We start from the raw sequence: 23,466 nt of genomic DNA on the forward strand, positions 1-23,466 counted from the left end.
AGCAGGGAATTCGTAAGCTAGAGGGCAAAAGTTCAAAATTTTAACAATTGTAATATTACAAAAAACAACTGAGCTGTAGTACTACATTTATACAGAAGACAAACGGATACATCATGGTAGCTACTCTCCACTTGCCCTGTGACTGCTCTGTTATAAGGGCCAAGTCCTATCTACCTATTTTTGGCCAAGCTGATTGTTTTGATGTCGCAAAGCACCATAAAATGGATGGTAATATTTTTATGATGACAGTCAACAAACACGGTGAGTGTATGAGCCTAAACGGGGTTTAAGCGATAAACTGATAACAACATGCATCAATTTATTTATCTATATGATTGATGTTTTATGCCATGCTCAGGAACATTTCATTTATACAATGGCTGCCAGCATTATGGTGGGAGGAAATTGGGCAGGGCCCGTGAGAAATTCACTACAGGTTGCTGCCAAACCTTCCCACATATGGCCAGAGAGGAAGCCAGAAACAGATGGACTTAAACTCACCGCTACCGCATTGGTGGGAGGCTTCTGGGTCATTGCATCGTGTTGACATGCTAACCCCTCGGCCAGAGAGGCCCCCAACAAGCATCCATGGTACACTTAGCGGACCAGTTTGAAAGATGGATAGAAATTTATGCGCGGACTATGTTCTACTAAGTGGCCTCCTTAACTTCATAATGGCGGATGATATCAATTTGCATCGCAGTGTGTTTTTTGTTTTGTATCATAAATTATCTTCATGTGATAGTTAGTGATCAAGACATAGATGTCCTACTGCAACCAAAAATAGTCTCAAAATTGTTAATTTTGTGAATACAAAACTGTGGCAATAGCTCTCTTCGTTAACCAGTCAACATTCATTGGGCGATACCTTTAAGCCTGAATATATCCTCACCTCTGGATTGGTGATCTGCAGGTATATTTTGATAGTCTCTAGTACAGATGGTTTTGACACATCTCCAGTCTGTTCAGCCTCCAGTGTATACAGGTTAAGTAAGATTGGCAGGTAATTCTTGGCAAATCTAGCCAATACAGCCCGACTGTCCTCTGAAAATCATGACAAAACAGTTTAGTTGTTTTATTTGACTGGTGTTTTACGCCGTACTCAAGAATATTTCACTTATACGACGGCAGCCAGCATTGCGGCGGGTGGAAACGGGGCAGAGCCCGGTGGGAAACCCACGGCCATCTGCAGGTTGCTGGCTGACCTTCACTGGAGAGGAAGCCAGCATGAGCTGGACTTGAACTCACAGCGACCGCAAAACAAAAATAACCAGTGAAACTGTCTGACTATGATGGCAATTCACCTAATAAATTTAGTCATCTGGTATAAATACATGTACATTCGGTCAAGTCCTTTCGTTTGATGTTCCCTAACCAGTACATGTGTATCAATGAGGGTTGTAGATCCGTGTTACTGCAGAAATAGATGCCTTGCAGCTGAGAAAAAAATAGTTATTTTTCTTTACATCAACATTTTAGAAATTCCTAATTAACTTCTGAAAGTTTTGTATGAAAAGCACAATGTTATTTATTCCTACATCCCATAAAAACCCGGACACACCTTCATTCCTGGATTGGTCTACAAAATGTACGTCAAAGGTGAAAAGAAAAACTCTCATTCATTTCTAAAAAGATTCAGAGATAATATGGAACCAGTTATTGACACACCAATAGCGTTTGAGGAATATGAGCTTTCAGCAACTCCTCAAAACTGTCATCTTTGTAATATTTATTTATTATTTATTTGATTGGTCTTTTACGCCGTACTCAAAAATATTTCATCTTTGTAATAATCAGTATGGTAGATATTTAGTATGGGAGAGTATGGTAGAGTATGGTAGATGATGTAAAATTTCGCCCTCAGACTTGGTAAATTTTGATTCATTGTATTGATTGTGGTTCTCACTGACCGGGCACTCCAAGAGAGCATCAGGGGTGGTCAGGGGATATTATATTGACAATTCACAGATGTAATAAACAAGCTCACGCTTCACTGAGCAGTCAGTCTGTGCTCCTGCCACTAACAGTTCATGTTTTCCTCAGTTTTAATCATAATGACTTTAGTACATGTACATCACAATAGACGCATCTTGATTATTTGATCGCCAGGTTGTGGTAAATGGGTATTCAGGAGAAAACTCGAGACTGAGCATGACTAACCATGTCAGATATTAATTAAAATGCACAGCTGCTCTTCATGTACAAAGCTACAACAGAATTTAGCTTTCTTTAACTGCAAATTACCAGCAGATGATGTCAAATTGCATTTAAAGCCCAATCATGGGGCTCCTGTTTATTATACCCCTAACTGGTGTGATTTTTGCCAAAGAAAGGTAAAAAAATTACCTTACATGTCACATACATCACGTCAGAGCACATTTGCATACTTGTAATCATAAAAGATGCAATTTATTTTGATGTATAGCCAGTGACTCAATGTCAGTGTTGTGAGAACTCCTAATGTGATAAGAATGCTGACAAATTTGGTCTCCTGATATACCTCACTTACACGCAGAGCCGAAAAGGGATCGAAGAAAACCTAAACTGTTGTCAGAAACCCTGCTTAGACAATGTTTTCTGTATTTAACTGGAGGTTTCCAATTTCAAAATGCTGAAAAGGTAACTCTTCTGCGATAGGACAGTTGTAACAAAACAAAATATTACGCATACAGAGTGACATACTTCACTCAAATTATGCAGGAGGTTGGTGACACTTCTTTGTGAAATCCATTTTTAGGCGAAATACACTTGAACACATGTTTGTTGAATAATGAGTGCGCACAGTTGTTCACCAGATAATACTGCCAAGTAACTTTTGTTGATTTTATGCCTGCAGTGTACATTGTACATACGTTCTTTGGAATAGCCGTGTTGTGAATTTACAGGTTACTAATCACCCTCTTCGTCAACTCGCTGGCAACTCAGTCGATGTGGATGTAAATGACAGTAACCCATGGGCGAAACTTTACGTCATTTACTGTAGATTGAAGTAATACTGAACCTTAACAAAAAATTATTTATTTATTTTATTTTGAATGTTATGTATATTATACAATGACGGTCCGTTTTATCCGTAGAAGAAAGCCGAGTGCCCCAGGTAAATCACCGACCTTTGCTATATTACATATATTTCCAGGTAAATCACCGACCTTTGATATATTACAAGTATTTCCAGGTAAATCACTGACCTTTACTATACTACTGGAATAAAGTAACTGTGCATCATCTGCAGTTATGCCATGCTCTAATGAATTAAGATATTTGGTATTCTGTTTAATCACTGTTTAACTGTTGACAGGATAATCTCGAAATCTTTATGATTTGACACTAGGCATCATGATACGCCCTCGAAGAGATGTGGTGTGAAAAGTCAGTTCACAAACTCAATATCGTGTGTGTCCACCACTGGCGTTGATGCAGGCTTGACCACGACGACGCATAGACGACACTAAGCGAGTGAAGAAAGCTTGGGGAATGTTGTTCCATGTCTGAAGCAACATTTGTCCCAAATCAGCTAACGTCAATGGCTGATTCGGGCCCTGACGTAATCGCCGTTCCATTTCATCCCATGCGTGCTCGATAGGGGACAGGTCAGGAGAAACTGCTGGCCAAGGGAGTACCGGAATGTTGTGCTGTCTCAAGAAATCCGTCACAACACGAGCGACATGTGGACGGGCATTATCTTGCTGAAGTGTGATGTTACGTCCATGTCCTTGAATGAACGCTTGCACATGAGGCAGAATGATCTCGTCCCTGTATCGCAGGCCTGTCAGATTGCCATTCACAATGACAAGTTGGGTGCGCCCATGAGATGTGATGTCTCCCCATACCATAACGTTGCCGCCACCAAACGCTTGACGTTGAACAACGCACGTGTCAGCCTACTGTTCACCAGGACGTCTGTACACCCTTGCCCTGCCATCTGAGCCGTCCAGATGAAATCTCGACTCGTCAGTGAACAGAACACCATCCCAATCTTGTCTCCTGTACCGTAGATGTTGTCTGCACCAGACAAGACGTGCCTGTCGGTGACGTTGGAGCAAAATCGGACGTATGGCAGGACGTCTGGGCCGGATGTTGCGCTCCCGCAGTCGGTTCCGTACAGTCCTGAAACTGATTGGGCGTAAGTCAGGAATGGTCCGAGCAGTCAAACTGGAACTCTGGAATCGACTCCTTAGATGGGTCAGCCGAATATGGTTGTCTTGCTGACGTGACGTCACACGTGGACGGCCGGACCGGGGCAAATCTCTCGTGTTCCCATTCTGTTGAAAACGTCGCCATAGAGAGAATATCGTGTTTCGATGGACACCAAAATGTCTGGCAACTTCATTCTGGGCCATTCCAGTCTCCAGCATACCCACGGCGCGGAGACGCTGATTTTCTGTAAGCCGTGGCATGTTGTACGCACAGTTTATGTTGAAGTTAACGTGTTTTCCACAACTTTTAGAGGCTAAAGAATAATCAACAGTTCTTCAATTTTCGAAATCAGGTGTGTGAACTTCATGTGTCAAACATCATGCAGAATGTGAGTCATGTCATTATACACGAAGTGCACGTGCCACGCGCGATACGTGACATGACATTTCATGAAAAATGCTTGGCTAATTGTTTATTGACGGTTAGGTTTATAACTTTTCAAACATCTTTTGTTTTGTCCCATTTTCTGTGATGCACAGTTACTTTTTTCCATTAGTATATATTACATGTATTTCCAGCTAAATCACCAACCTCTGCTATTTTACATGTATTTCCAGGTAAATCACTGACCTTTGCAATATTACATGTATTTCCAGGAAAATCACTGACCGTTGCTATATTACATGTTTTTCCTGGTAAATCACTGACCGTTGCTATATTACATGTTTTTCCTGGTAAATCACCGACCTTTGCTACATTACATATATTTCCTGGTAAATCACCGACCTTTGCTATATTACATGTATTTCCAGGTAAATCACCGACCTTTGCTACATTAGATGTATTTCCAGGTAAATCACTGACCTTTGCTATATTACATGTATTTTCCGAACTTGTCCACGTGTAAAGTAAAGATATGCACAACATACTGGTGAAAGACAAATCATCTTCAACAAATGTTTGAAAGCGCAAGTGAGCGCACAAGCGTAGGCGACCGCTTAGCGTCACCACAGACCCACCATAAATGATTAACGCATCCATGTACATGTATTAAGGCTATGGACATAGTCTCAGCTTTCGACAAATTAACCAGCAGAGAAGAGAATGACACCAACGAAGCTCATCTTATCCTACTGTGATCACGTCACAACAAGTACAACACCTTGTTCTTGATTCTGCAGAATCAGTTTGCGCAGTGACAACATGATGTCTCCCCTCAGGTCTTCTCTCTCATTCAAGGCCATTCCTAGTACCTTGGCCAGGGCAGGAAAAGCCTGGAAATGTAAGTATTGTGGCTGGAGTACAGTGAAATGTCATTACGAAATAAAAAAATTTCTAGTCAAATAATTGCAGTTTGCTTATATGAAACACACGTTTTTAGTTTAAGTGATTAAACCGAAAATTTAAAAGAATTTACGGACTGAGGGGTGCCTTTGATCAGCAACTTACTGTTGGTAGATCTGTGGGCTTGTTACAGAACTGTGGCAGTAAGGACCAGATCTGTAACTGCAGAGCGTCGTATGACTTTGCCTGGATGCTGTGACCAACTCTGCACAATTCCTCTGCTGTGAAGACAAACAACACTTCAGTTTGAGTTAACAGTCTGCTGTGTCCATAAATCATCAAACAACTGGAAACATTACATACTGCAATGAAATTCCATGAAGACAAGACTACAGCTGATCTGCTCCTGGCAATCAGCACAGCCATGTATGTGGTTGTCATTGTCACAACAGCGGTCATCTACAGCAGAGAGTCAACTCAAATGCTTCAAAGAAAAGGGCAATGCTTCAGTTTTACACGCTGGTAAGTTTCATAAACTTTACCAGCTGAGTGTTATTGGAGTTGATTAGAGAGAAATGCACAACATATAGATACAAAGATTACAAATTTCCAGCACAGCGCCAGTCAAATGATTCTTGATACAAAATGAAGATGTTGTGGACCTCTTGAAACATCGTTCTAAAAATCTGTCACTTTCAGAAGCTCCCACATCCTGACTGCAGAAGCTGATAATACAATTTATTTATTTATTTATTTATTTATTTGATTGGTGTTTTACGCCGTACTCAAGAATATTTCACTTAAACAAGGGCGACCAGCATTAAGGTGGGAGGAAACCTGGCAGAGCCCGAGGAAAACCCATGACCATCCGCAGGTTGCTGGCAGACCTTCCCACTTACGGCCAGAGAGGAAGCCAGCATGAGCTGGAATTGAACTCACAGCGACCGCATTGGTGAGAGGCTTCTGAGTCATTACACCGCGCTAGCACGTTAACCAACTGAGCCACGGAGGCCCCTTGATAATACAAAACGGTGGACGGGAAGACAGATGGATGGGCATACATGCGGACAGATACCTGTCATTCCCATACTCCCTCATCCTTACTGCAGAAGATGATGAGACAAAATACTCAGTGGTGGATGGAAGGACAGATGGTTGGGCATACATGCGGACAGATACCTGTCATTCCCATACTCCCTCATCCTTACTGCAGAAGATGATGAGACAAAATACTCAGTGGTGGATGGAAGGACAGATGGTTGGGCATACATGCAGACAGATACCTGTCATTCCCATACTCCCTCATCCTTACTGCAGAAGTTGATAATACAAAATACTCAGTGGTGGATGGAAGGACAGATGGTTGGGCATACATGCGGACAGATACCTGTCATTCCCATACTCCCTCATCCTTACTGCAGAAGTTGATAATACAAAATACTCAGTGGTGGATGGAAGGACAGATGGTTGGGCATACATGCGGACAGATACCTGTCATTCCCACACTCTCTCATTCTTACTGCAGAAGTTGATGAAACAAAATACTGTGGTAGACAGGAGGACAGATGGTTGGGCATACATGCCGACAGATACCTGTCATTCCCATACTCCCTCAACCTTACTGCGTAAGTTGAGACAAAATACTCAGTGGTGGACAGAAGGACAGATGGATGAGCTTACATGTCATACCTGTCATTCCCATACTCCCTCATCCTTACTGCTGAAGCTGATGAAACAAAATGCTGTGTTGGACAGGAAGACAGATGGTTGGGCATACATGCCGACAGATACCTGTCATTCCCATACTCCCTCATCCTTACTGCAGAAGTTGATAATACAAAATACTCAGTGGTGGATGGAAGGACAGATGGTTGGGCATACATGCAGACAGATACCTGTCAATCCCACACTCCCTCATCCTTACTGCAGAAGTTGATGAGACAAAATACTCAGTGGTGGACGGAAGGACAGATGGACAGATACCTGTCATTCCCATACTCCCTCATCCTTACCGCAGAAGTTGATGAGACAAAATACTCAGTGGTGGATGGAAGGACAGATGGTTGGGCTTATATGCAGACAGACACCTGTCATTCCCATACTCTCTCATCCTTACTGCAGAAGTTGATAATACAAAATACTCAGTGGTGGACAGGAAGACAGATGGTTGGGCATACATGCAGACAGATACCTGTCATTCCCATACTCCCTCATCCTTACTGCAGAAGTTGATGAGACAAAATACTCAGTGGTGGACGGGTGGACAAATGGATGGGCATACATGCAGACAGATACCTGTCATTCCCATACTCCCTCATCCTTACTGCAGAAGTCGATAATACAAAATACTCAGTGGTGGATGGAAGGACAGATGGTTGGGCATACATGAAGACAGATACCTGTCATTCCCATATTCCCTCATCCTTACCGCAGAAGTTGATGAGACAAAATACTCAGTGGTGGATGGAAGGACAGATGGTTGGGCTTATATGCAGACAGACACCTGTCATTCCCATACTCTCTCATCCTTACTGCAGAAGTTGATAATACAAACTACTCAGTGGTGGACAGGAAGACAGATGGTTGGGCATACATGCAGACAGACACCTGTCATTCCCATACTCCCTGATCCTTACCGCAGAAGTTGATGAGACAAAATACTCAGTGGTGGATGGAAGGACAGATGGTTGGGCTTATATGCAGACAGACACCTGTCATTCCCATACTCTCTCATCCTTACCGCAGAAGTTGATAATACAAAATACTCAGTGGTGGACAGGAAGACAGATGGTTGGGCATACATGCAGACAGATACCTGTCATTCCCATACTCCCTCATCCTTACTGCAGAAGTTGATGAGAAAAAATACTCAGTGGTGGACAGGAAAACAGATGGTTGGGCATACATGCAGACAGATACCTGTCATTCCCATACTCCCTCATCCTTACTGCAGAAGTTGATAGTACAAAATACTCAGTGTTAGATGGAAGGACAGATGGTTGGGCATACATGCGGACAGATACCTGTCATTCCCATACTCCCTCATCCTTACTGCAGAAGTTGATAATACAAAATACTCAGTGGTGGACGAAAGGACAGATGGTTGGGCATACATGCGGACAGATACCTGTCATTCCCACACTCCCTCATCCTTACTGCAGAAGTTGATGAAACAAAATACTCAATGGTGGACGGGAAGACAGATGGATGGGCATACATGCGGACAGGTACCTGTCATTCCCTTACTCTCTCATCCTCTTCGACAGGGGACAGAGCAGACAAAGACAACATATTCACTGATAGTCAATGCAAAACAATTTAAATTGTTAAGACAGATGCTTCACTAATGTACAGCTTAAATGAAAGTCTTCAGTACAACCTGACAGCAATCTGGATATCAGAACTGTGAGCTCAAAGATTCCCACAAAGCAGCACAGACACAGCCCAGACTCCATAAATTCCTTAACTTCAATATTCTTTCCTACCCTTTGTCCTGAATTTAGCAGCCAATGGCAGGAAATAAGACGTGAAATAGGCGAGCTCTGTATTTTGGATGTTTCCATGAAGGACAGGTAAAAGCCAACTCCTGGGGAAGTCCGTATTATCACTGTAATGAAAAAGATTATGTTCATCCACTGATTAACCACAATAATACTTTGTGAAATTTATATTTCACTTGCATGTAACTTGTTCACCTGGGAAATGTCTATTTCTTTTTATTTATTTCATTTAGTTTTCAGCCATACTCATTATACTAATATAACATTTCACATATACGACAGCGGACTTCCTTATGGTGGGAGGAAACTGGGCAGAGCCCAGGGGAAACCCACGGCCATCCACAGGTTGCTTGCAGACCTTCCAATGTACACCCAGAGAGGAAGTGAGTAAGATCTGAATTCACAATGATCACATTGGTGAGAAAGACTCCTGGGTCACTGGTCTCTAACCACCAGGCCTTCATTCTTTTTACTCCTACTTCTGAACTGGTTAGAGAATTCAGGTACATGCGCGCTGATAAGTTATGAATCCGTAGATTCTGCTGGGTGCAAACCGAAGCAATCACCTGTTGTAAGCAAATTTATAAAATCTACTACAGCCCTCTGGATAAAATTTATTTATATATTTAACGGTAACTGTTGATTAAATGCCATACTCAAGGCTTTCACTTATACAATGGCATTCACTATTATGGGTGGAGGAAACCAGAGTGCCCGGGGGAAATCGCTGCATGTTAACAAATTACTAATGAACTACACGTAGCCCCCATGTGTGAAAAATATGCACACCATATATTTTCTGGTGATCTTCAACAAACGTCAGACGGCTAAATCAGCCACAGGACCATCGTCCACTGCTTGTTGTCACTAAGCCCCAAGTACCCGTGAAAGTAGGTGAATCTGCACCTTCCACATCCAAGCACAGGTTTGAACTCACACCTCAGGTGTCCTTCACGCCTATACCTAAGATATACTATAAAATAGTGTTTTCCAGGAAATTTGCACCCCAACCCATCCTCTGCACAATCCCTTCTACATTTTAATAAATCAGGCTCAAAATCTCGAAAAAATATTTCCCAAAAGATAAAGATTTTTGGAAATAAAGGACTGGAACAATGTGAGATGTCTATCACTATTGTAAAAGTTCATGGGCAAACCGACATACAGTGAACCATAAAGCCATATGATACTACTACTTTAATGACAGGTAAATAAAAAGGATGTAAAAAGCTGTAAATATTGTTCTCAAACCATCTTACCTATCACCTGTGATATTTAGCGGGATTATCTGCAGAACGGTCTTGGGCCCCATATTTCTCACAGCACTCCCCACGGCCATGTCAACCTCACCCTTGTGAGGAAACTTAAATGTCTCTCTCAAATCAGCCATTGTCTGTAAGCTCTGTGAATGTGGATAAATATATGTTTGTCAGTTTTGTAAAACCAGAATCAGACAGCTGCACTAAAAACTAAAATCTACAAATTTTTACATCTACCCAGGCATTGTACACAAAAGACAATTTCACTGCATACAAGGACATGTCTTTGAAGGAATCACTGAACATATTTACTATTTATAGTAACCAACAGTTAAAATACATGTCAAGATCTCAATGATTGGTCACAATACCTCAGCTCAACGCTCGCTCAGGTGTACAGGTAGGTATAAAATGTTCAACCAAATTCTCACATGTAGCATTTTCATTTCACTATCTAAGTTGTTCCAATCTCTTATAACAGTTTCTTGGGAAAATTTTGAGACCTAAAGGCACACCAATCGGAGCAGTGTCAACAAAGCAATATTAAAGTGAACAGATGTGCTGCCAACAATAATTGCCATCAGCACGGTCACACGACAGTCACATACATGTTACACATCTGAGATCAATCCCCAGATCAAGGGAGACAACCTATGGAAACGAAATACACACTTCATACATTCATACCAAACACATTCCCAACATTAACAATGGCCACATACAAATATTTCTGTTACGAAGTCGTCTCCCACCCAGATATCTCAGTTTCTAATTTAACATTCAAAACACTTTCACAAACTTGTACAAAGGGATGGTGAGAACCAGCATGTCAACAAGTTCAAGTCTCCTAAATGCAGAAGTTAAACCTGTTACTCCATTAAATGGCAATATTTTCCATTATTATCAATATTTTACTAACCTTTGTCATAATTTTCCAGTATTGTTTACCAAGCACCTGCAAGAAAAGAACAGCAAATTAGATGTTCTGCTCTGCCCTATTTTTAGTTATGGGGAACATCGTGAAAAACACAAACATACATGTATACAGTAGTTCACATCCTGAAATGTAGCATGTGACCCAAGCAAAACCCAAAATGTGCCAAATGGGGAAAAAATGTAAAAAACTAAAGCAAAGGCTTGTCCAAACCTAATCAGACTATCAACACTATTAGTGATACCACTATTGAAAGTCAACTAGAAGCACAAAAAGTCAACTTCGACTGTTGTCGAAGCACAAACTTTAATCTCCTGAAGCACAAATTTAATCTCCTGAAGCACAAACTTCAAATATCGACGGATGTAGTGGCAGCCAGGGGCCTCCATGGCTGAGGTGGTTAGCTCGCCAGCATGGGGCAATGACCCAGGGCCCTATCTCCAATGCTGTAACTGTGAGTTCAAGTCCAGCTCATGCTAGGTTCCTCTCTGGCCATACACGGGAAGGTCTGCCAACAACCTGGTCATGGTTTTTTTCAGGGTTTTGCTCAGTTTCCTCCCACAATAATATTCTTGAGTATGGCGTAAAACACCAATCAAATAAATAAACAAATAAACAGCAGCAGTCAAAACCAAACTAAATGGCAGTTTACATGCAGTTCAGACCTATGAAAATTCCTCGAAAATTTTCATCATTATCACTTTGTAAAATAACGTGGATTAAATTTGAATTAGCTGTTAATTGGAGATTTATTTTTCACAAATCCTGCTGAAAAGATTGTGCATTTCATACATCCATTCCGACACCCGCGCACCAAGACACACACGGGTGAAAATCAAGGTAATTAATCCAAATGAACGCATATCTTAAAATGACGTGACCTTGTACAACAAAAACCTCGTTATTTCCCACTAATTATATTCCTGATGGTTTAGGTGAAGAGCAATTCTAATGATACATTAAAAATCAAATACATTCTTTATCTATTTAATAAAGCTGATTGAAGTCATCCTATATTGCTTTACACATTAACGTTTGAAAATTCCTCATCATCCCTCATATATTATATACATATTCAAACAGTCCAAAGGCAAGAGTATTTGTACACAACACTTTGGGTATTTAAATACTGATATTATACTCACAGTATACCATACAGAGAAGACCTCCAGGACGTGACCCCATGTGGCATGGTACTGATACCCCAGTCCCTTCTCCAGGGCCGTCTGGATCTTGAGGAGACAAGTCTTGCTGATATCTGAACACTCCAGCGACCCCCCACTCTCTATTGCAGGGGCCAGACATTTAGACAACACTCTCTGTAACACACAATTACAGAGTGAAGTGTCCACCCACTCCAATAACCAGGCTGTCCTTGTTTCCCTTACATTTACTTCTAGTTACGAAGATTGTACTTGTCACGCAATACCATAATTCAAAGCTAAAGACTGCACATGATTCAGCCTGAATTTGTCTCTGTTAAATTTGGCCTCCATTAAATTACATTTATATGGGGTACCAATATATATCTAAGACATCCATTCCTGCTGGTGAAACTGGTCATCAGGCTCTAGAGACAAGCGTAGTACTTTCTGCCTACTCACTGTCCTTGTTGTACATAATGGCACAACACTGGTGATTGTCAGTAAATGATTGCAGTAAATGTAACAAGATGTTGTGCTAACTAACAACAAATAGACTGTCATAGTCACATGGAGCCAGCCCTTGACTTCCATACTTCAAAAAGAAACCCTTCATTTATACTGAAAGGTTGTTGAGCTGGAGCAGTTTTACCTTAAGCACCTGTGTGGCGGCGTTGCGGACGTCCGTCTTCTGTGAAAGGAGACAGGTGATGCAGGCATTGACCAATCGGGGTAGATGACCAACACAGAGCGTCTGCTGGAGCTGACCCAGTCTCACATGACCCTCCTCCATCAATGCTAGCCATGCCCTCATCGGCTGTACGTCACCAGCACTTGGCTCATACTCGTACAATGCCTGAAATCATACAGTATACACATCTTTGCACAGAGTACCTGACAAATGGTCAACTTGATCCGGTGCATTCCCATCAATGTCCAATTACTGCACTGTGTCAAGGTCACCGGGCATGCATGCAGCCCACCCAGTCACACTGTCTTCATATGCAGACAGCCGACTGACAGAGGAAACACCAACACTGCCATTCTAAAGTACGGACAAGTTCTACTGACCCAGGCATGTGCCATATCACAAAACTCTCACAACACAGTTTACTACATTGCGTAGAGACTTTTCACCACGTGTATAAAATTTAAATTTAACTGTACTTGTAGCTTTCAGTGCATCATCGGGCATTGTCTGACAGATATGCGATATAAAGACTACAGCATTGCCTGTAAAACCAGAGCAGGGACGACATCGTGCGACTTGGTAAATGGTCACACCCTTAGACCAAACCAGTTAAATCTGCCCTCTAGTCAACTGATCTGGTTAGGGTTTTATCTTACCAGTTCATGTAAATGCTTTATACATGTAGTACCAACAGATGTCTCATTATACCAAAACTTAACTGGGATCCCTAACGACTTTATGTTCACACCAAATGTTCCCTAGATACAATATTTATGCTATGCTATTTCTGCATTTAAAAAATATTACGTTAAATCGTTCCACTTCAAAAAACATTAAAGTTGGACCCTCTGTCTATCATGTCGACCGCTGAGTCCAGGTCAGGTGATGTCATGCCGTGAATACCTGGCAGGATTATGTATTGAAAAGCTCTGCAAAGCATCGGTGAATCCATGCATTAGACCTTCCCACTCTGTACGTGTACACCTCTTAATTAGATCCCTGAAAATCATAGTTTTACAACAAATATTTTGAAAGGCAGGCTACCGCAGTTGTATTAGATCCTGGGAAAGCCTGTGCAGCATAGCAACTGGGTGATATGATGAATGATTTTTCTCTCACACACCGGCCACCTTAAATGATGCAAATGCACTCCCGTCTGGTTTGTCAGACACAAACTGGACGTGCATGGAATTATGGTAGTGCCCGTGGAGAATTCAGCACGATTATGAAGTCCACAGGCCATAAATTTTCACCGCCAAGTAGCCTCATGGCCGATGTTGGTTAAAGGCTAGCAGCTCCCTACAGTTCGTGTCACAGCCTGCTGTTTCAAACACCCAAGGAGCTAAACAACTTCATTTGGGAGCAAAAATCCGGCCATCTTTTCTTTCTCGTTTGGCTTTTTCACTATATTTTCGTAATCTGTGTAATTTTTAAGCACTGTATGCAACGTTACAGTATTCAGCATTGTGTTACTGCAGTCGCAAGACACAACTGGGCAAGGAATAAATCTCAAAATTAGCTGTTTTGACATTATAACATTTGTCTCCTGTTGTCTGAGTTGTACACATAGAGAAGCATCGGATGCCTGCAGCAAATGTATGGTGCCACTGTGACGTCACAAAGTCAAAGGTAGCTCAATCGTAGTGGAGCAGATTTCCTGATGATTCATCACAAACTTTTACCATTTTTCTTCCGTTTTCTATGTTTTAAAGGAATCGATACAGGGGGCATCAACCTATTTGCACTTTGGAAGGCCCAGCCCTGGTGATGTACTTTAAGCAGGAGTAGGTTAGAAAAACAAAACAAGAAGCAAATGCATCAATGTCAAATGCAATTTAATAGATGTCACTAGTAGGTATAGCCAACCCTATCATCTGTACAGTCAGCTCTGGTATATGTGCATACTATGATGTACATACCATTATGATCTGTACAGTCAGCTCTGCTATATGTGCACACAATGATGTACATACCGTTATGATCTGTACAGTCAGCTCTGGTATATGTGCACACGATGATGTACATACCGTTATGATCTGTACAGTCAGCTCTGGTATGTGCACATGATGATGTACATACCATTATGATCTGTACAGTCAGCTCTGGTATATGTGCACACGATGATGTACATACCGTTATGATCTGTACAGTCAGCTCTGGTATGTGCACATGATGATGTACATACCATTATGATCTGTACAGTCAGCTCTGGTATATGTGCACACTATGATGTACATACCGTTATGATCTGTACAGTCAGCTCTGGTATATGTGCACATGATGATGTACATACCACTATGATCTGTACAGTCAGCTCTGGTATATGTGCACATGATGATGTACATACCATTATGATCTGTACAGTCAATGCTGGTATATATGCACACGATGATGTACATACCACTATGATCTGTACAGTCAGCTCTGGTATATGTGCACACTATGAAGTACATACCATTATGATCTGTACAGTCAGCTCTGCTATATGTGCACACAATGATGTACATACCGTTATGATCTGTACAGTCAGCTCTGGTATATGTGCACACGATGATGTACATACCGTTATGATCTGTACAGTCAGCTCTGGTATGTGCACATGATGATGTACATACCATTATGATCTGTACAGTCAGCTCTGGTATATGTGCACACGATGATGTACATACCGTTATGATCTGTACAGTCAGCTCTGGTATGTGCACATGATGATGTACATACCATTATGATCTGTACAGTCAGCTCTGGTATATGTGCACATGATGATGTACATACCGTTATGATCTGTACAGTCAGCTCTGGTATATGTGCACATGATGATGTACATACCGTTATGATCTGTACAGTCAGCTCTGGTATATGTGCACATGATGATGTACATACCGTTATGATCTGTACAGTCAGCTCTGGTATATATGCACACTATGATGTACATACCACTATGATCTGTACAGTCAGCTCTGGTATATGTGCACACTATGATATACATACCATTATGATCTCTACAATGCATCAATGTCAAATGCAATTTAATAGATGTCACTAGCAGGTACAGCCAACCCTATCATCTGTACAGTCAGCTCTGGTATATATGCACACTATGATGTGCATACCACTATGATCTGTACAGTCAGCTCTGGTATATGTGCACACTATGCTATACATACCATTATGATCTCTACAATGCATCAATGTCAAATGCAATTTAATAGATGTCACTAGCAGGTACAGCCAACCCTATCATCTGTACAGTCAGCTCTGGTATATGTGCACACGATGATGTACATAACATTATGATCTGCACAGTCAGCTCTGGTATATGTGCACACGATGTTGTACATAACATTATGATCTTTACAGTCAGCTCTGGTATATGTGCACACGATGATGTACATAACATTATGATCTGTACAGTCAGCTCTGGTATATGTGCACACGATGATGTACATACTGTTATGATCTGTACAGTCAGCTCTGGTATATGTGCACAATATGATGTACATACCACTATGATCTGTACAGTCAGCTCTGGTATATGTGCACATGATGATGTACATACCACTATGATCTGTACAGTCAGCTCTGGTATATGTGCACACGATGATGTACATAACATTATGATCTGTACAGTCAGCTCTGGTATATGTGCACAGTATGATGTACATACCATTATGATCTGTACAGTCAGCTCTGGTATATGTGCACACGATGATGTACATAACATTATGATCTGTACAGTCAGCTCTGGTATATGTGCACAGTATGATGTACATACCACTATGATCTGTACAGTCAGCTCTGGTATATGTGCACACTATGATATACATACCATTATGATCTGTACAGTCAGCTCTGGTATATGTGCACATGATGATGTACATAACATTATGATCTGTACAGTCAGCTCTGGTATATGTGCACACTATGATGTACATACCATTATGATCTGTACAGTCAGCTCTGGTATATGTGCGCAGTATGATGTACATACCATTATGATCTGTACAGTCAGCTCTGGTATATGTGCACACGATCATGTACATACCATTATGATCTGTACAGTCAGCTCTGGTATATATGCACACTATGATGTACATACCACTATGATCTGTACAGTCAGCTCTGGTATATGCGCACACTATGATATACATACCATTATGATCTGTACAGTCAGCTCTGGTATATGTGTACAGTATGATGTACATACCATTATGATCTGTACAGTCAGCTCTGGTATATGTGCACACTATGATATCAGGCAGCGAAATTTGGCGCGAACGAAACCGTCGGTCACGCAACGGTTACGTGCGGTTCAATTTGGCTAACCGGAAAATCGGTTAGGCCAACTGTCCAACGAGAACGTCCTTAGAGTCAGTGTGCATTACGTAACTACAGATAAACTGGACTGAACAGCTTTCATAATCACAACGCGGCCAGTATGGCAACGCGTCTAAAAATAGAAACATCGATTTCAGCCACAGCCAGCTGCCTGTGCTGGTCACATGGAAATGTAATCATTCATATATGCTTTACAGGCTTTGAGATAATACTCAAATTATTTATTTTGACTTATCTTTTCACCATCAAGCAAGTAAATAAAACAAGGTTACATTTTCATGTACATGTAGTTTAACTGCTACTTGAGCCCAAATTAGTCGAGTCTACCGTACAGATTGATGGAACCCTTACGGGACCTCACCGGCTGCGTTCTGATTTAGAGCACAGGCCTGTGACGCATAGGCCTGTGACGTCAAGGTCTCTCCCGGCCCTGTAGCGAGTATATATATATATATATATATCACTGTGGTAAGACTCACACCACGTGCGTTGGAAACTGCGTTAATTATCAGTAATCAGGGATACCAAACTCGCTCCCCAATACCGCAATGACACTTACTGGAAGTACTTAATGTTGGACTGGGCATATTGCAAACATATAAGCCTGTATAACGGAATTTCACGTAAAAATGTGCCACAGGAGTCAAGTACCAACCAGGCAACACACAACGTTGAAACACCATGTGAGTGTAAAATTTCTCTTTCTTTGGTTCACCAACCTTACGGTATGAGCTGCTAGATATAGAAAAGAAAAACAAACATAACATTGAGCTGAATACTTTTATTAATGATCCATAATGATGCCTGAAACATAAACCACGTAAACAATTAGCGTAACCGATCGGGTTGATAAACATACGTGGCGTAACCGAATGATCGGCTAGGCGAGGCGGAAAAGACGTAACCGATTTCTGGGTTTCGCCGGCAGGCCAAATTTCGCTGCCTGTGATATACATACCATTATGATCTGTACAGTCAGCTCTGGTATATGTGCACAGTATGATGTACATACCATTATGATCTGTACAGTCAGCTCTGGTATATGTGCACACTATGATATACATACCATTATGATCTGTACAGTCAGCTCTGGTATATGTGCACAATATGACATACATACCGTTATGAGCTGTGCTGTCAGCTCTCGTATATGTGCACACTATGATGTACATACCATTATGATCTGTACAGTCAATGCTGGTATATGTGCACATGATGATGTACATACCGTTATGATCTGTACAGTCAGCTCTGGTATATGTGCACACTATTATGTACATACCGTTATGATCTGTGCTGTCAGCTCTGCGGGTAGACTCTTGGGGCTTGGCTGTGACAAAAACATCCCATGTAGAGCTTGCATGCCACAGGCAGTCAGCATCTGTGGAGAAAACACATGACAACCACGTCATTCATCAAGGGAAATAAGTATCATTCATGTGAGATTTGGTGAATATCTGTGATGGGTTAGATGACCATACTATGGCGGGGCAGACCATCTGTAGAGGGCAGACCATCTGTAGACGGGCATGCCATCTGTAGAGGGGCATGCCATCTGTAGACTGGCATGCCATCTGTCGGGGGCAGACCGTCTGTAGAGGGGCAGACCATCTGTAGAGGGGCAGACCATCTGTAGGGGGCATGCCATCTGTAGAGGGGCAGACCGTCTGTAGAGGGGCATGCCATCTGTACAGGGGCAGACCATCTGTAGAGGGGCTTGCCATCAGTAGAGGGGCATGCCATCTGTAGAGGGACAGACCGTCTGTAGAGGGGCATGCCATCTGTAGAGGGGCAGACCATCTGTAGACGAACATGCCATCTGTACAGGGGCAGACCATCTGTAAACGGGCAGACCATCTGTAAACGGGCAGACCATCTGTAAACGGGCAGACCATCTGTAGAGGAACAGACCGACTGTAGAGGGGCATGCCATCTGTAGAGGGGCAGACCGTCTGTAGAGGAGCATGCAATCTGTATAGGGGCAGACCATCTGTAGAGGGTCTTGCCATCAGTAGAGGGGCATGCCATCTGTAGAGGGACAGACCGTCTGCAGAGGGGCAGGCCATCAGTAGAGGAACAGACCGTCTGTAGAGGGGCATGCCATCTGTAGGGGGGCATGCCATCTGTAGGGGGCATGCCATCTGTAGAGGGGCAGGCCATCTGTAGAGGGGCAGACCATCTGTAGAGGGGCAGGCCATCAGTAGAGGAACAGACCGTCTGTAGAGGGGCATGCCATCTGTAGGGGGCATGCCATCTGTAGAGGGCAGACCATCTGTAGAGGGGCATGCCATCTGTACAGGGGCAGACCATCTGTAGAGGGGCTTGCCATCAGTAGAGGGGCATGCCATCTGTAGAGGAACAGACCGTCTGTAGAGGGGCATGCCATCTGTACAGGGGCAGACCATCTGTAGAGGGGCTTGCCATCAGTAGAGGGGCATGCCATCTGTAGAGGGACAGACCGTCTGTAGAGGGGCATGCCATCTGTAGAGGGGCAGACCATCTGTAGACGGACATGCCATCTGTACAGGGGCAGACCATCTGTAAACGGGCAGACCATCTGTAAATGGGCAGACCATCTGTAGAGGAACAGACTGTCTGTAGAGGGGCATGCCATCTGTAGAGGGGCAGACCGTCTGTAGAGGGGCATGCAATCTGTATAGGGGCAGACCATCTGTAGAGGGTCTTGCCATCAGTAGAGGGGCATGCCATCTGTAGAGGGACAGACCGTCTGCAGAGGGGCAGGCCATCTGTAGAGGAACAGACCGTCTGTAGAGGGGCATGCCATCTGTAGGGGGCATGCCATCTGTAGAGGGGCAGACCATCTGTAGAGGGGCAGGCCATCAGTAGAGGAACAGACCGTCTGTAGAGGGGCATGCCATCTGTAGGGGGCATGCCATCTGTAGAGGGCAGACCATCTGTAGAGGGGCATGCCATCTGTACAGGGGCAGACCATCTGTAGAGGGGCTTGCCATCAGTAGAGGGGCATGCCATCTGTAGAGGAACAGAACGTCTGTAGAAGGGCAGGCCATCTGTAGAGGGGCAGGCCATCTGTAGAGGGGCAGGCCGTCTGTAGACGGGCAGGCCGTCTGTAGAGGGGCAGGCCGTCTGTAGAGGGGCTTGCCATCAGTAGAGGGGCATGTCATCTGTAGAGGGGCAGGCCATCTGTAGACGGGCATGCCATCTCCCACCTTAATGTCTAACACTTTCAAGTAAATGATTATTTTTTCTTTATTAAAGTTATTAAGTGCCCGTTGAAGTATAAAGCTGTATCTGCTCTCCACGGTCAATAGTCTGCCAGCAATCTGCAGATGGTTGTAGGTTTCCCCCAGGCTCTGCCCGGTTTCCTACTACAATAATGATGGCCACCGCCTTATAAGAAATGAAATATTCTTGAGTGTGGGGTAAAACACCAATCAAATCCACAGCCAACAAAAAGGCAACATTTCAATTAACACTTTCTACTTGTTACTTTCAGTTTCTATGTTATTTTTATTATAAGTTAATGCAAATACGGATACAATTTTCAATGTATAATTTCACTGAAACGCATGGTGACCGTCTGAAATGTAGATCTATAAATATAGATCAACTGAACGAGTAATCCTTCATCACCTGCTGCTGATATCACCTGTGGATCTATAACAAAGATTTTACTCACCACATTACTGAGTGTCATCAGTCGCAGAATGGTTTCACAGACGGACTTTAAGCTTTGCTGAGGAAAGGTACCCAGAATATCCTGTAATAATCCCAGGATATGGAGGGTGGTCTGGCAATCCACAGAGGCTGAAATTTACATACATAGCAACTCACTTCTAGTCACTTTTGTCCAAAATTAATTGATTGCACACTGCAAAACCAAAATTGATGAATTGTAATTTGATTAATATTCTGACATTTTACAGTTACTTTCATTATTTGTAAGGCTTTATTTTTTTGGCGGTGCACACAAGACACATGAATTACACACTGACCAGTCATAGGTGATTTTTGTCTGGCCATACATAAAACTGGTTAATGATCACTGGTTTTCCAGCAGTATGGTGTACGTCCCAAGTGGGATGTCAGTACTGTGATCACTGGTCTTCCAGCAGTATGGTGTACGTCCCAAGTGGGATGTCAGTACTGTGATCACTGCTCTTCCAGCAGTATGGTGTACGTCCCAAGTGGGATGTCAGTACTGTGATCACTGCTCTTCCAGCAGTATGGTGTACGTCCCAAGTGGGATGTCAGTACTGTGATCACTGCTCTTCCAGCAGTATGGTGTACGTCCCAAGTGGGATGTCAGTACTGTGATCACTGGTCTTCCAGCAGTATGGTGTACGTCCCAAGTGGGATGTCAGTACTGTGATCACTGCTCTTCCAGCAGTATGGTGCATGTCCCAAGGGCGATGTCAGTACTGTGATCACTGGTCTTCCGGCAGTATGGCGTACGTCCCAAGTGGGATGTCAGTACTGTGATCACTGCTCTTCCAGCAGTATGGTGTACGTCCCAAGTGGCATGTCAGTACTGTTATCACTGGTCTTCCAGCAGTATGGTGTACGTCCCAAGTGGGATGTCAGTACTGTGATCACTGCTCTTCCAGCAGTATGGTGTACGTCCCAAGTGGGATGTCAGTACTGTGATCACTGCTCTTCCAGCAGTATGGTGCATGTCCCAAGGGCGATGTCAGTACTGTGATCACTGGTCTTCCGGCAGTATGGCGTACGTCCCAAGTGGGATGTCAGTTCTGTGATCACTGCTCTTCCAGCAGTATGGTGTACGTCCCAAGTGGCATGTCAGTACTGTTATCACTGGTCTTCCAGCAGTATGGTGTACGTCCCAAGTGGGATGTCAGTACTGTGATCACTGCTCTTCCAGCAGTATGGTGTACGTCCCAAGTGGGATGTCAGTACTGTGATCACTGCTCTTCCAGCAGTATGGTGTACGTCCCAAGTGGGATGTCAGTACTGTGATCACTGCTCTTCCAGCAGTATGGTGTACGTCCCAAGTGGGATGTCAGTACTGTGATCACTGCTCTTCCGGCAGTATGGTGTACGTCCCAAGTGGGATGTCAGTACTGTGATCACTGGTCTTCCAGCAGTATGGTGTACGTCCCAAGGGCGATGTCAGTACCTTGAGTACATGTGACTTGCCAAAGGTTGGAGGTTTACCACAGGCACTCTGATTTCCACCACCCCTAAACCTGATAGCAATCCTATAAGTGAACAATTTTTGAGTACAACAATAAACATCAATCAAATAACTAAAAATAAACCCCATATCTAGGGTATGAGGTCAGCTTAAGTTCCAGCTAGTACAACATCTCACCCGCATTCTCCTCCATCTGCTGCACGCAATACTTAGCGGTAAGGCTAGCGGCTGGGTGGTGAGGCGGGGACTCGGCCTGAGTGAGAAACATGCTGCCCTTGAGCACCACACACACTACTCGCTGGGCAGTCTTCCGTACCTGGATCAAACATACTTGTTATTAGTACAGTATGTACTGCAATAACAGATCTCCGCTTAAACAAAAGCCATCAAGGTTAAATCACAGGGCAGCCCTCTTTAAAAGAGTGAGCGAGTGAGTGAGTGTTTGGGGTTTAACGTCATACTCAACAATTCGTCATATGACGACGAAGGGTCTTTAAAAGAAAAGATGAAGTATCCCACAAAAAAGTTTAATCAGAGTACACTTTTATTTTTGCGATGATGCATAAAGATATCCCAGTCCAAGGTAAGCTTAAACACTCACACTGACATTGATCAATGTAAGTTATTGATTTTAGTTAATCTGGCACAGGCTATTTCTATAACCCGAGAACGCAGTTGACATCATGTGAACCTTGATTTGCCATTTAACCATAGCAACACCTGGTACATGTGACCCTACATGTGACGCTACATGTGATGCTACATGTGACGCTACATCATGTTTTCAGTTTCTCTAATATGGCGTATCTCATGGCCTCATAATTCCAGATAAAAAGTTGATTTATAGAGCTACCATGCATGTGAGAAAAAAATGGCTCCTCCCTATTTAACACCTAATTCTGTCATTTAATGCTGTATTTTAACTGACAGGTAAGAGAGCTTTTATCACAGAGGTTGATGTAAATAACGAACTGCATTTGGTAATCCATGTTACTATGGGAGGTAACTGCAACCCTGTGAATAGCCAACCAAAATGTCGAGCTACAT

The 23,466-nt window shown here is 42.9% G+C and overlaps 1 protein-coding gene across 1 annotated transcript in view; it reads right to left on the minus strand.

Moving 5' to 3' along the window:
- LOC135467169 (RRP12-like protein) overlaps positions 1–23,466 on the minus strand; it is a 40,032-nt gene that overhangs the window by 6,084 nt on the left and 10,482 nt on the right. Inside the window, exons 7-18 of the mRNA XM_064744935.1 lie at positions 22,597–22,735; positions 20,944–21,071; positions 18,568–18,666; positions 12,909–13,112; positions 12,260–12,433; positions 11,100–11,135; positions 10,181–10,323; positions 8,907–9,028; positions 5,587–5,702; positions 5,300–5,411; positions 893–1,044; positions 4–17 (exon numbers count right to left, since the gene is read on the minus strand). Coding sequence (XP_064601005.1) covers positions 4–17; positions 893–1,044; positions 5,300–5,411; positions 5,587–5,702; positions 8,907–9,028; positions 10,181–10,323; positions 11,100–11,135; positions 12,260–12,433; positions 12,909–13,112; positions 18,568–18,666; positions 20,944–21,071; positions 22,597–22,735 — 1,439 coding nt within the window. The remainder of the gene's footprint in view (positions 1–3; positions 18–892; positions 1,045–5,299; positions 5,412–5,586; positions 5,703–8,906; positions 9,029–10,180; positions 10,324–11,099; positions 11,136–12,259; positions 12,434–12,908; positions 13,113–18,567; positions 18,667–20,943; positions 21,072–22,596; positions 22,736–23,466) is intronic.

The sequence above is a fragment of the Liolophura sinensis genome, chromosome 6, assembly GCF_032854445.1.
Source record: "Liolophura sinensis isolate JHLJ2023 chromosome 6, CUHK_Ljap_v2, whole genome shotgun sequence".
NCBI lineage: Eukaryota > Metazoa > Mollusca > Polyplacophora > Chitonida > Chitonidae > Liolophura > Liolophura sinensis.